The following is a 13,605-nucleotide window of genomic DNA, read 5'->3' on the forward strand; positions in this document are numbered from 1 at the left end:
ATAACTCTGAATATGAATGGAATGAACTCTTCCTTAAAATGTAAGCAAATAGCAGCATAGATTAACAACCAGAATCCTACAATATGCTGCTTACAAAAAACCCATTTGGAGCAGAGAGAGAAACATATAGAGTAAAGGAAGAAGGTTGGAGCAAAATAAATCTTGTGTTCAGCTGAAGTGAAAAAAAGAAGAGGCAGCAATCCTTATCTCAGACAATGCATCTGCAAAAAGATAGCATTAAAAGACATAAGGAAGGGAACTCTATCCAAGTAAAAGGTAACATAGACAATAAAGTAATTTCTATAATAAATATGTATGCACCCAATAAATGGTACAGCATACAAATTCTAAGAGGAGAAGCTGAAAGAGATATACGAAGACATAGACAGCAAAACTCTATTAGTGGAAGACCTCAACCTCCCAATCTCAGATTTATATAGATCTAATCATAAAATAAACAAGAAGGAAGTTAAGGAGGTAAATAGACTGTTAGAAAACCTAGATATGATAGACTTATGGAGGAAACTGAATGGGGATAGAAAGGAATATACTTTTTTTGTATAATGTATGGCACTTACACAAACACTGACCATGTCCTAGGGTATAAAAACCTAATGATCAATTGCAGAAAGGCAGAAAAAGTGAATACATCTTTCTCAGATCATAATGCAATGAAAATCACATGCAATATTGGGCCAGGGAGATACAGCATCAAAACTAATTGGAAACTAAATAACATCATATTAAAGAAAGAGTGGATCAAACAACAAATTATAGAAAGAATTAATTATTTCATTATAGATAATAACAATAAGGAAACAATATACCAAAAACTATGGGATTCTCTCAAGGCAGCTGTCAGGGAATATGTCATATCTTTAAATGCTTACATGAATAAATTAGAGAAAGAGGAAATCAATGAACTAAATATGCAATAAAAAATTAGAGAAAGAACAAATTAAAGATCCCCAATTAAATACCAAATTAGAAATTCTAAAAATTGAAGAAGAAATTAATAAAAGCAAAAGCAAAAAACCATTAAACTAATAAATAAAACCAAGAGCTGGTTTTGTGAAAAAATGAATAAAATTGATAAAACTGTTCAATTTGATTAAAAAAGTAAAAAGAAAACCAAATTGCTGGTATCATAAATGAAAAAAAGGTGAACTCACCACCAATGAGGAGGAAATTAAAGCAACAAATCAGAATTATTTTGCCCAATTCTATGCCAATAAATTTGACAACCTAAGTGAAATGGATGAAAATATACATTGCTCAGGTTAAATGAAAAGGAAATTAAATACCTAAATGATTGTATCTCAGAAAAAGAAATCCAACAAACCATGATTGAACTCCTTAAGAAAAAATCTCCAGGACCAGATGGATTAACCAGAGAATTCTATCAAACATTTAAGGAACAATTTGCTCCAATGCTATATAAACTCTGGAAAAATAGATGAAGACAGAACTCTGCCTAACAGAGGAAAAGCAATTATAGACCTATCTTCCTGATGAATACAGGTGCAAAAATCTTAAATAAAATCTTAGCAAAATGATTACAAGTTATCACTAGGATAATACAGTATGACCAAGTAGGATTTATTCCAGGAATGCAGGGTTGGTTCAATATTAGGAAAACTGTTAGTATAATTAATTTCATCAATAACAAACCTATCAGAAATCATATAATTATATCAATAGATACTGAAAAAGCCTTTGACAAAATACAGCACCCATTCCTACTAGAAACACTAGAGAGTGTAGGAATAAATGGATTGTTCCATAGAATAATAAGCAGTATCTATTTGAAACCATCAACAAGCATCATATGCAATGGGGATAGGCTAGAGGATTCCCAAAAAGATCAGGGTTGAAACAAGGATTCCATTATCATCACTACTATTCAATACTGTATTAGAAATGTTAGCTTCAGGAAAAAGAGAAAGAAAAAGAAAAGGAAGGAATTAGGATTGGGAAGGAAGAGACAAAACTCTCACTCTTGCAGATGACATGGTGGCATACCTAGAGAATCCCATAAAATCTTCTAAAAAACTACTAGAAATAAATAGCAACTTTATAGCAAAGTCACAGGATATAAAATGAAATCTCATAAATTCTCAACATTTCTTTACATGACTAGCAAGATACAGCAGAAAGAGCTAGAAAGAGAAACCCCATTCAAAGTAACCTCAGAGAGCGAAGCCAAGATGTCAACAGGAGAAGCGGCTCTCTTTGGTGCTCTCTCTCTATAATGTTTCAAAACTTATAAAATAATAACTAAATTTTTGAGAGACAGAACCCAGAGAGGGAGCCAGTGAGGCAATTCTCCAGTCCAAGGTAACCTGGAAAATAGCAGAAAAGTTCTGCTCCAAGGGGTTAGAGGGGCAGCCTGCCAGGGTGAAGGAACTTCAGCCTCCCAGAGGCAGCGCCAGGACACCTGGGAGCCACGGTTCACGGCAGTGGGAGCAGTTTCCTGACATACACCCTGGGGAGTACTGGGCACAACTTGGAAGATCAGCGGGGAGCCTCTGCCAGAGCAAGTGCATGAAGCCCAGTCCTCAGGGCATTCAGTGAGCAGTAGCCACAGCAGCCCAGATCCAGGAAAAAGAAGTAGGAAGAGCCCATAAGCAGGAGCCCCCAGGGAACTCAGGCTTGAGTGCCCAGCGTACCCAAGGTAGAAGAGTGGAGAGAGACTTCTGAGGTCTGTCCTCTGTACCTGGAATAGGAATCTGGGGCTCTGACCACATTTAGATCTTGCAGCCCCGTGGCAGAAGGATATGGAAAACAGATTCAGGAAAGATAATTTAAAAATTACTGGGATACCTGAAAGTTATGACCAAGAAAAGAGTCTTGGTATCATTTTTAAAGAATTCCTACAGGTAAAATTGCAATAGAAATTGAGAGAATCCAATAATTTCCCCCAGAAAGAGATCCCCCCCCCCAAAAAATCAACCCCCCCAGGAATATTATAGCCAAGTTCCAGAACTCCCAAGTCAAAGAGAAAATATTACAAGCAGCCAGAAGAACACAATTCAAATAACGTGTAGCTGCAGTCAGGATCACACAGGACTTAGCAGCAACTACATTAAAGGCTCGTAGGACTTGGAATATAATATTCTGGAAGGCAAAAGAGCTCAGAATGCAACTAAGAATCAACTACCCAGCAAAACTGAATGTCTTCTTCCAGGGAAAAAGATGGACTTTCAATGAACCAGGGGAATTTCAAATGTTCCTGTTGGAATGGCCAGAGCTGAACAGAAGGTTTGATCTTCAAATACAGGACTCAGGTGAAGCATGGAGTGGAGGAGACGGATAAAATATGAGGGACTTAAAGATGATGAACTACATGTATTCCTGCATAGAAAAATGATACTGATAATACTCATAAGAAACTTCTCATTTAATAGAGCATGTAGGAGTTTTTATAGATGAAGCACAGGAGAGAGCTGAATTTGAAGATATATTGTAAAAAAGGAGAGGTGGAACAGGCTAAGATATTTCATATAATAAGATTTTTTTATTACAATGAGCTACTGCAATGATATAGAAGGGGGAAGGTTGAGAGGGAATGAGGCAACCTTCGCTCTCATCAGACTCAGAGAAAGAAACAGCATCTACACTCAATGGGGTATAGACATCTAGAGTAAGGAGGAGAAGAGGGAGGACGGGGGAAGTGGGTAGGGTGTGAGTGATGGAGGAGAGGGTAGACCATGGGGCAGAGTGGTCAGATATAATACATTTTCTCTTTTACTTCTTTGCAACAGGCTGGGATTGGATAGCCTATCCGGGACCACAGGGCCAGGTGGTTGCTTGGCCTTAGGAGTAGTATGTGGGCTTGGGGCCTCTTGGCCCCAGGACCAGTGATCGGTCTGCTGTGTCACTCAGCTGCCCTACAGCACCTTTAAGAAGAGGGACAGAGTGAAAGGACAGAGAAAACATAGTGTATGGTAGTGGGAAGTACGAATGGAGGGAGTTTCGATCAGCAATGGCAACACTGGAAAAATATGGAAGTAGCTTTTGTGATGGACTTATCCTAAAGAATGTGATCCACCTGCGACAGAGCTGGCAATGTTGGAACACAGACTGAAGCATATTTTATATTATTATTGTTGTTATTATTATTTGGGGGGGTGGCAGTTTATGGGGCAAATGAGGTTGGGTGACTTGCCCAGGGCTGCATAGATGGGTGATTGTTAGGTGTCTGAGGGGAGATTTGAATCCAGGTACTCTGAATTCCAGGGCCGGCGCTCTGTCCACTATGCTACCTGACAGCCCCTATCATCATCATCATCATCATCATCATCATCATCGTTATTTTATTTTGGGGGATTTTTTTGATTTTTGTGGGGAAATGGGGTTGGGGTGGCTTACCCAACATCACACAGCTGGGTGATTGTTGGGCATCTGGGGCCAGATTTGGGCTCAGGTGCACCTGACTCCAGGGCCAGTGCTCCATCCACTGCACCATCTGGCTGCCCCTATTATTGCTATATGCTTTAATTTTAATTTTTTCCTCTTTGCTTTATTGCTCATAAGGGTCTATATGTTTTGGGGGGAGTCGGTATATGTTTATTTTTAAACGAGAATATTTTAGTAATGTATAAAAAAATCATTTGTACAAAAATAAATATAACAATTAAAAAAAAGCAAACTCATACAATATAAAATACCTGGGAGTCTGCCTTCCAAGGCAGTCTCAAAAACTTTTTGAAAACAATTACAAACCACTTCTCACACAAACAAAATCAGATTTAAATAACTGGACAAACATCAACTGTTCATGAACAGGCCTGAGCTAATATAATAAAAATGACAATCTATCAAAATTAAACTATTTATTTAGTGCCCTACCAAACAAAATTACAAAATACTATTTTAATAAGTTAGAAAAATTCTAAGTAAATTCAAATGGAGAAATAAAACATCAAGAATGTGCAGAGATTCAATGAAAAAATGCAAGAGAATGTGGCTTAACCTTATAAGATCTAAAATTATAGTATAAAGCATTGGTCATCAAATCTGTCTGGTATTGGCTAAGAAATAGAGTGGTGGATCAGTGGAATAGACTAGGTGCAAGAGCAGGAAATGATTACAGTTAATCTGCTGTTTGATAAACCTAAAGAGTATAGCTATTGGGATAAAAACTCTCTTTGATAAAAACTGTTGGGAAAATTGGAAGTTATTATGGAAGATGCTTGGATTAGACCAACACCTCACACCCTGTACCAAGATAAGATTCAAATGGATACAGGATTTAGACGCAAAAAACTATATTATAAGCAAACTAGAAGATCAAGGAATAGTTTGCCTGTCAGATCTATGCAAAGGGAAGCAGTCTATGACCAAGAAAGAGATGAAGACATCATTAAAAACAAATCAGATGATTTTGATTACATTAAATTAAATTAAAAAGTTTTGCACAGACAAAACCACAGTAACCAAGATCAAAAGAAATGTAGTAAATTGGGAAACAATTTTTACAATTAAAATTTCTGGCAAAGGACTCATTTCTAAAATAAACAGAGAACTGAGTCAAAATTAAAAAAAATAAGCCATTCCCCAATTGAGAAATGGTCAAAGGCTACGCAAAGGCAATTTACAATTAAAGAAATCAAAGCAATCCATGATCATATGAAAAATTGCTCCAAATCATTACTTATTAGAGAAATGCAAATTAAAGCTGCTCTGAGGTACCACCTCACTCTCAGATTGGCCAATATGCCCAGAAAGGAAAATGATCAATGTTGGAAGGGATGTGGGAATCTGGGACACTAATACATTGTTGGTGGAGCTGTGAACTCATCCAACCTTTCTGGAGAGAAATTTGCAACTAAGCCCAACGGGCAACAAAAATGTGCATACCCTTTGATCCAGCAATACCTCTACTGGGACTATACCCTGAAGAGATGATGAAAAAGGGTAAAAACATCACTTGTACAAAAATATTCACAGAAGCCATGTTTGTGGTGGCAAAGAATTAGAAATTAAATGTATGTCCTTCAATTGGGGAATGGCTTAACAAACTGTGGCATATGTATACCATGGAACACTATTGTTCTATTAGAAATCAGGAGGGATGGGAATTCAGGGAAGCCTGGAAGGACTTGCATGAATTGATGGTGAGCAAGATGAGCAGAAGCAGAAAAACATTGTACATTCTAATAGCAATATTTGGGTGATGATCAACCCTAATGGACTTGCTCAATCCATCAGTGCAACAATCAGGGACAATTTTGGGATATCTGTGATGGAGAATACCATCTGTATCCAGAGAAAGAACTGTGGAGTTTGAACAAGGACCAAAGACTATAGCCTTTAATTTAAAAAAAAAAATTATCTTATACGTAATTTTGTTATTTCTTGTATTTTAGTTTTTTCCCTTAAGGATATGATTTCTCTCATCACGTTCAACTTAACAGAAACAATGTAAAGACTAACAGACTAAATTCTGTGGGGGGGTGAGGGGGAGGGAAGCAAGATTAGGGGAAAAACTGTAAAACTCAAAATATATAAAATCTTTCAAAAAATAAACAACAACTTTGTGAGATGATCAACCTTGATTGAAGCAGCTCCTTTTAACAGTTCAGAGAACTAGGACAACCATATGAGACTAGCTATGGACAATGTTATCTTCATTCAGAGGAAGAAAAACCAACCCAAACTAAACCAAACCAAACAAAATGAAAAAAAAAAAACCCTTCAGAATCTGATGAACACTTTATAAAAATTATCTTTTCCGTATCTCTTTCCCTTAATCCTAGTTCCTCATAATGAAAATGACTAATCTGTAAACATATTTATTAAAAATACGTAAGTACAAAAAAAAAATCTAAGTACAATGCTAACCTGACTGTTTTCCTCTGAGGGGAAGGGGTTGGGAAGGGAGGGAATTTTGTAACTTAAAAATATACATATGCATATGGATGAAAAATAAATAATTTTTTGAAAAAAAATAATGAATAAATAGGAGTGCTTCATTAAATCATAAAATGCAGTTTCACTACTACAAAGAGAACACAGCCAGAAGGTACCAGGATAACACATGTCAGGAATAAAAAGAGTCAATCATCCCAAAACAATTACTTAATCTAATTCAATTTTCTCTTCTCCCCCCCCACACACACATACCGCTGAGGATATATGGGGACAAAGTTCCATTTCAGTGTCTTCCTCTTCCTCTTCCTCTGGTGGTGGTTTTGCCGGAGGTGGAGGACGTATTCTCTATATGATTAAAAACAAAAGCCTAAGTGATTTAGCATGTTTCTCTTTAAACATCTGGCATTTCTGGTCTACCCTTATATTAGCTATCAGTTAGAGACCAAATAAGGGGGTCAAAATTATTCCCTTTACAGAGTGCCAGGTAGATTTCTCCTTAATTTCTTAAGACAATGTGATAAGAAATTCTATCATATATTGAGAAGTAATGAAGAATGATACACTAACCTATTACTGTGCTAAGTGATGAAGATACAAAAAAAAACCCAAAAAGCTAAAACAGTTTCCTGCCCTAAGAGCTCAAACCCAAAGAAGGAGACAGCAAATAATTATGTACATAAGACAAATATGCTTTGTGTATATAAGATCTATAATATTAGAGAGAAGGCATTTGTATTTTGGGCAGAAGGAGATCAGGAAAGGATTGTACTTTAAGCATGGGTAGTGGCAGGCTGAAGATGGGATTTTTCTGAATTCTAAAAGAAATCAGGAATGCTAAAAGAAGAGGGAAATCATTCCAAACATGGGAAATTGCAAATGCAAAAGCATTTTGTGAGAAACAGTGGGTCTGGCAGCAAAGTTGGATTGTGGAAAGTGTGGACAGGAATAGGAAAGTAGAACGTAGGCAGGAGTCAGGTCCCAAAGAGCTTTAGTTGCTAAGCAGGTTCTATCTTAGGATAAACCTAGCTTTAGCATTAGGAAAATAATTTTGGCTGCTGAGTGGAAGATAAAGTGAGGAGATATTGGAGGCACATAGACCAATTAGAAAGCACAGAAAACTTCTAGTTGGGCTCAAACTATGTCAATAACAGTAAATTTAGAGGAGCTGTTGTGAAGTTAGAAATGATCAAGATTTCTCAAGAAATGGGGTAAGAGGCATGAGCGAGAAATAAGGAAGTGAAAAAACCAAGATTGTGAGCTTGGGAAGATGGTGGTCTTCTTAATAATAATAGGAAAGCTGGGATTAGAAAACTTTCCTATTATTAAGTGAAAAAGCATATAGAAGATACTTACTATGTAGCAAGCACTGTGGCAAGTGCTAGATACAACTAGAAAAGGGAGACAATTTTTGATTGCAAGGAACTCACATTCTAACAAGGGATGAAAAGACTCTTCCTCTCTCTCCCTCTCCCTCCCTCCTGCCTCCCATCTCTATCCATGAATGAGACAAATAACAAGACCCAAGGGACCTGTAGGTTAATTGATAAATCCCAATGTGCCACAGTATCTAGCCCTGGGGACATGTGAGGGTGTATGTGGCATTCCATACTACAAGATTACATTTTGCATTTCTCCTTCCTTCAAGCTGTATGAACTTTTCTTCAAGAGGTGGTAGGGTAGAGGGTTTGGAGGATTTTGACTCACTAATCAAGAGAAAGAGGGAAAGGATCCAAGGGTTAGGGTGGACCAGAGGCTCTAGGTTCTCTCCTTTGGGAGGAGGGAGAAAGGACAAGATAACAGAACACTGTAAGGAAGTTTGCAAGGAAGAGCTTCCTGCTGAGCCCCTTCCTATTGCAATACTGGCACAGAGAGAATAATTATTACAGAAATTGCAAGGATATAAAATTTAAAAATCTAAAACACTTGTCTTCTTTGGCTGTTAGGTTAAGTGTAGATTTTCTGAAACTATGAAAACTCTTTTAATAAATCCAAGCAATCAGGAGTGGCTAGGTGGCACAGTGGTTAGAGCACCAGCCCTGGAGTCAGGAGTACCTGAGTTCAAATCCAGCTTTAGACACTTAATAATTCCCTAGCTGTGTGGCCTTAGGCAAGCCAAGGAGCAAGTCTGATAAGCAGCTGCTTCCAGATTCCTCAGTCCACAGAGGGTAAGGGAGAGATTGCAGAAATTTCTTTGCTATCTCTGAGGCAGAACTCTGTTGCTTTGCCCATACGCAGATCCAGGTTGCAGTCTGTGGCGCCAGTCTCAAATAATGGAACTCTACTGCCATAATAGAGCAGAGAGCATCCTCACAGCGGACAGAGAGTAAGTGAAGTCCCTAGGGGATGTCCTTGAAAACAGGTGTAAAAACCCTCAAAAGCTTGGGACAGTGCATCCCCCACCGTGGAAGCAGAGCCCCACCTTAACAAAGAGTTAAAACCAAGTCATAAATTGGGGAAATGAGTAATTAACAGAAGAAAAAAAATCTGACCATAGACAATTACTTTGGTTCCATGGAGGATCAAAATACATACTCAGAAGATAACAAAGTCAAAACTTCTGTATACAAAAACTCCAAGAAAAATAAGAACTGGTCTTAGGCTATTAAAGAGCTCAAAAAAGATTTTGAAAATCAAATAAGGGTACTAGAAGAAAATTTGTAAAGAAAAAAGAGAACAATGCAGGAAAATCCTGAAAACCAAGTCAGCAGCTTGCGGAAGGAGATACCAAAAATACTGAAGAAAATAACATCTTAAAAACCAGTTTAGGTCAAATGGAAAAAGCCAATGAGGAGAAGAATGCCTTAAAAAGCAGAATTGGTGGGGCAGCTAGGTAGCGCAGTAGATAGAGAGCACTGGCCCTGGAGTCAGGAGTGCCTGAGTTCAAATCTGTCCTCGAGCACTTAAAATTACCTAGCTATGGTCTTGGGCAAGCCACTTAACCCCATTGCCTTGCCAAAAAATCCCCTAAAAAAGCAGAATCGGTCAGATGGAAAAGGTGATACAAAAAATAATTCCCTCAAATGTAGAACAGAGCAAAGAGTAGCTGATGACTTTTTGAGAGATCAAGAAATAATAAAACAATCCAAAAGAATGAAAAATTAGAAGACAATGTGAAATATATCATTCCTTAAACAACTAACCTGGAAAACAGATCCAGAAGAAATAACTTAAAAATTATTAGATACCTGAAAGTTATGATAATGCATAATACATATTAAGACAAGGGTTTTTTCCTAAATTGAAGGTAATAGTCCTGAATTCCCATCCCTCCTGGTTTCTAACAGAACAATAGTGTTCTAAGACATACATATACCACAGTTTGTGAAGTCATTCCCCAATTGAAGTACATTTACTTAATTTCCAATTCTTTGCCACTACTAGGGGGCAACCGCTATGAATATTTTTGTACAAGTGATGTTTTTACCCTTTTTCATCATCTCTTTAGGGTATAGACCCAGTAGTGGTTTTGCTGGATCAAAGGGTATGCACATTTTTGTTGCCCTTCAGGTATAATTCCAAATTGATCTCCAGAAAGGCTGGATGAGTTCACAGCTCCACCAACAATGTATTAGTATCCCAGGAAATAACCAGAGCTAAACAGAGTCTGATCTTCTAGTCTCAGGAGAAGCATAGAGAGGGTGGAAAGGAAGAGCAAATCATGAGGGACTTAATGATGTTGAACTGTTTGTATTTCTGCATAGGAAGATGGTACTGAGAACTCATGAACCTTCTCATTTATTAGGACAGTTCAAAGAAGTATGTAAAGACAAGGCACAGAAGGGAGCTGAATATGAAATTATAACATATTATAAAGATGGAGTTAATAGGCAAGAAAGTAATGTACTGAGAGAAAGGAAAAAAGAGAGGTAGAATTGGGTAACCAGAGGCAAGAAGAGCTTTTGCAATAGAATGGAAAAGGGGAAGGTGAGGGAGAATGAGTGAGCCTTCACTCTTATCAGAAGTGGCTCAGACATGCACACTCAATAGGATATAGAAATTATCTTACCTTAGAGGAAAATAGGAGAGGAAAGAGATGGAAAAAAAAGGGATGGGGGAGGGGAGAGGGAATGACCATATTTGACAGAAGAGAATGGGGCTTGCCCAAGGCCACACAGCTAGGTAATTATTAAGAATTATTAAGTGTTGGGGGCGGCTAGGTAGCGCAGTGGATAGAGCACCGACCCTGAACTCAGGAGTACCTGAGTTCAAATCCGGCCTCACACACTTAATAATGACCTAGCTGTGTGGCCTTGTGCAAGTCACTTAACCCCACTGCCTTGCAAAAAAACTAAAAAAAAATGAAATAGACTTGAAAAACTCTGGGGCAGCTAGGTGGCGCAGTGGATGAAGCACCGGCCCTGGATTCAGGAGTACCTGAGTTCAAATCCGCCTCACACACTTAATAATGACCTAGCTGTGTGGCCTTGTGCAGGTCACTTAACCCCACTGCCTTGCAAAAAAACTAAAATAAATGAAATAGACTTGAAAAATTCTGGGGCGGCTAGGTGGCGCAGTGGATGAAGCACTGGCCCTGGAGTCAGGAGTGCCTAGGTTCAAATCCGGTCTCAAAGACTTAATGATTGCCTAGCTGTGTGGCCTTGGGCAAGCCACTTAACCCCATTTGCCTTGCAAAAACCTAAAAAAAAAAAAAGAAGAGAGGCAAGATCATGGGAGAAGGTAGTCAAATACAACATATTTTTAGGGAGGAACAGCGTGAAAGGTTAAATGTGGATGGGGAGGAATAGAATGGAAGGAAATACAGCTAGCAATAGCAACTGAGGGAAAAAATATTGAAACAATTACTCTGAAGGGCTTAAATAAAGAATGCTATCCATTCCAAAGACAAAGCTGATAATGCATGAATACAGACTGAAGTATACTATTTTTTTCCTCTTATTTTTTCCTTGAGATTTCTCTTTCTTTGTGGGGGAGGGATTATGTGTACTTTTACAACATAAGTATTATAGCAATGTGAAAAAAATAAACACCTGAATTTTGAAAAAGAAAAAAAGGTAATACAGTGGAGCCACAGGCATTAATATCTGAAGCTCTTGCATCCTTATCATTCTGAAGATATGTAGTATTGTCATTGGAACAGAACACTGCATGTAAAAAGAAATCTGAAAAACAAATCTGCAACTATGGTAAAAGCTACTTCAGTCCCTTTTAAGTTTCAAGGAATTGTTCATGCTTTAATCAGCTATTTTTTGACTACAAAATTTCATTAAGAAGCAGATTCTTTTAGGAAGATTACAGACTCAGGGAGAATGAAATACATCCTCACCCTCTAGTCTACAGGAATAGACTTATAAGAAAAGAGTCAATGGGAGTGTTTCTCCCAACTTGCATTGGCACAACTACTCCATGCACTATATAAGCTAAGTCTATAAGTTAATTCACTGTATTTCAAGAAGGAAAAAAAAAGGAAAGAGAAGAACACTGAACTAAGAAAGCTGTCCAGAAAAATCATCCACTCAGCTGGTCCTACATGAGGGCACTTACCTATTCCTTCCCTACTACTGACTTGTAGGAAAAGTGTGTGTATGTGTGTGTCTTTTATATTTATTTGGTATATATGTCTATACATAAGACTGGGAGGATAACAGACCTAAAGCTGGAAAGGATCTTAAAGGATCTGGGAAACCAGAATCCAACAAGGTCAAGTGATTTGTCCAAGGTCACAAAGAAGTCAACATCAGAAGTTGAATCTGAACCAAGTCCTATAACTTCAGAGCCAGCACTCCCAGTACTTGGTGTCAGATGTGATCTCCCACTGATATAATTTAAACTCCTTAAAAGTTATTTGATATCTGGCTATGCATCACCATCACCTACAACAGAGCCAATTACATAGCAAGTATGTAATCAAGGTGTGCTGATTAAGATTTGGAGAGTATAAAAGGCAGGGCTTAGCTGTTCTCCTCTAGTAAACCTCCTTCCAGACCTTATGTTTATGGAAGAAAAAAATAAGAGCCTATCAGAAATGTTTCTTGTCTTCTCAATGAGTGCAGGAAGGATAAAGGAAGGAAGAGAACTTGGAGAGAAAAAAAATTTTTAATAAAAAAAAATCTAAGAGTTAAAAAAGATCTAAGAATTCTACTGCAAGAAGTACAGGGAAATTGTGAACTCAAACCTAAATAACTAAAAAAAAAAAACCCCACTCTCTTCTAACATAGATTACTTAAAGAAGGGCAATATGAACAAGGAAAAAGTGGAAATAATGATGTGGGGGGAAAAAAAGAACCTAAGGTGCAACAACTAATTAGCAAATGACCAAAAGTCCTTAAGTTGATATTAAATTACTTGTTCTTTAACAAGTAATCTATTGGGGCAGCTAGGTGGCATAATGGATAAAGCACCATCCCTGCAGCCAGGAGTACCTGGGTTCAAATCTGGTCTCAGACAATTAATAATTACCTAGCTGTGTGGCCTTTGGCAAGCCACTTAACCCCGTTTGCCTTGCAAAAACCTAAAAAAAAAAAAAAAAAAAAAAAAAACCCAGTAATCAAGTAGAGATTCTTAGTTTTCCACTACCATTTTCACTACTCTTAATGGTTTCAGCTCCCTCTACTGGCTCTGTGCTCAAATATCAAAAACAAAAAATAATTCATAGTTTAATATGGCTAATGTTTTTAGACTGGGCATTTGGAAGAGGGTGAAACACTAGCATTAAGTACACAGAAATTATACAGGTACCCTGTTGACCAATATCTCATCCTAGAGTCCAAC

The 13,605-nt window shown here is 37.7% G+C and overlaps 1 protein-coding gene across 7 annotated transcripts in view; it reads right to left on the minus strand.

Moving 5' to 3' along the window:
- The window catches only part of ANKS1A (ankyrin repeat and sterile alpha motif domain containing 1A), a 264,812-nt gene that overhangs the window by 142,180 nt on the left and 109,027 nt on the right, over positions 1–13,605 (minus strand). For 6 of the 7 annotated variants that reach the window (XR_012478464.1, XM_074236482.1, XM_074236481.1 and 3 more), the window contains one exon: positions 7,129–7,221. The exons of the other annotated variant lie outside the window; for it this stretch is intronic. Coding sequence is in view for 5 of the 6 variants with exons in the window: in XM_074236482.1 (XP_074092583.1) it covers positions 7,129–7,221 (93 nt within the window). In the remaining variant the exon portion in view is untranslated. The remainder of the gene's footprint in view (positions 1–7,128; positions 7,222–13,605) is intronic. 7 annotated transcript variants of the gene reach the window in all.

Source organism: Macrotis lagotis, chromosome 5 (assembly GCF_037893015.1).
Source record: "Macrotis lagotis isolate mMagLag1 chromosome 5, bilby.v1.9.chrom.fasta, whole genome shotgun sequence".
NCBI lineage: Eukaryota > Metazoa > Chordata > Mammalia > Peramelemorphia > Peramelidae > Macrotis > Macrotis lagotis.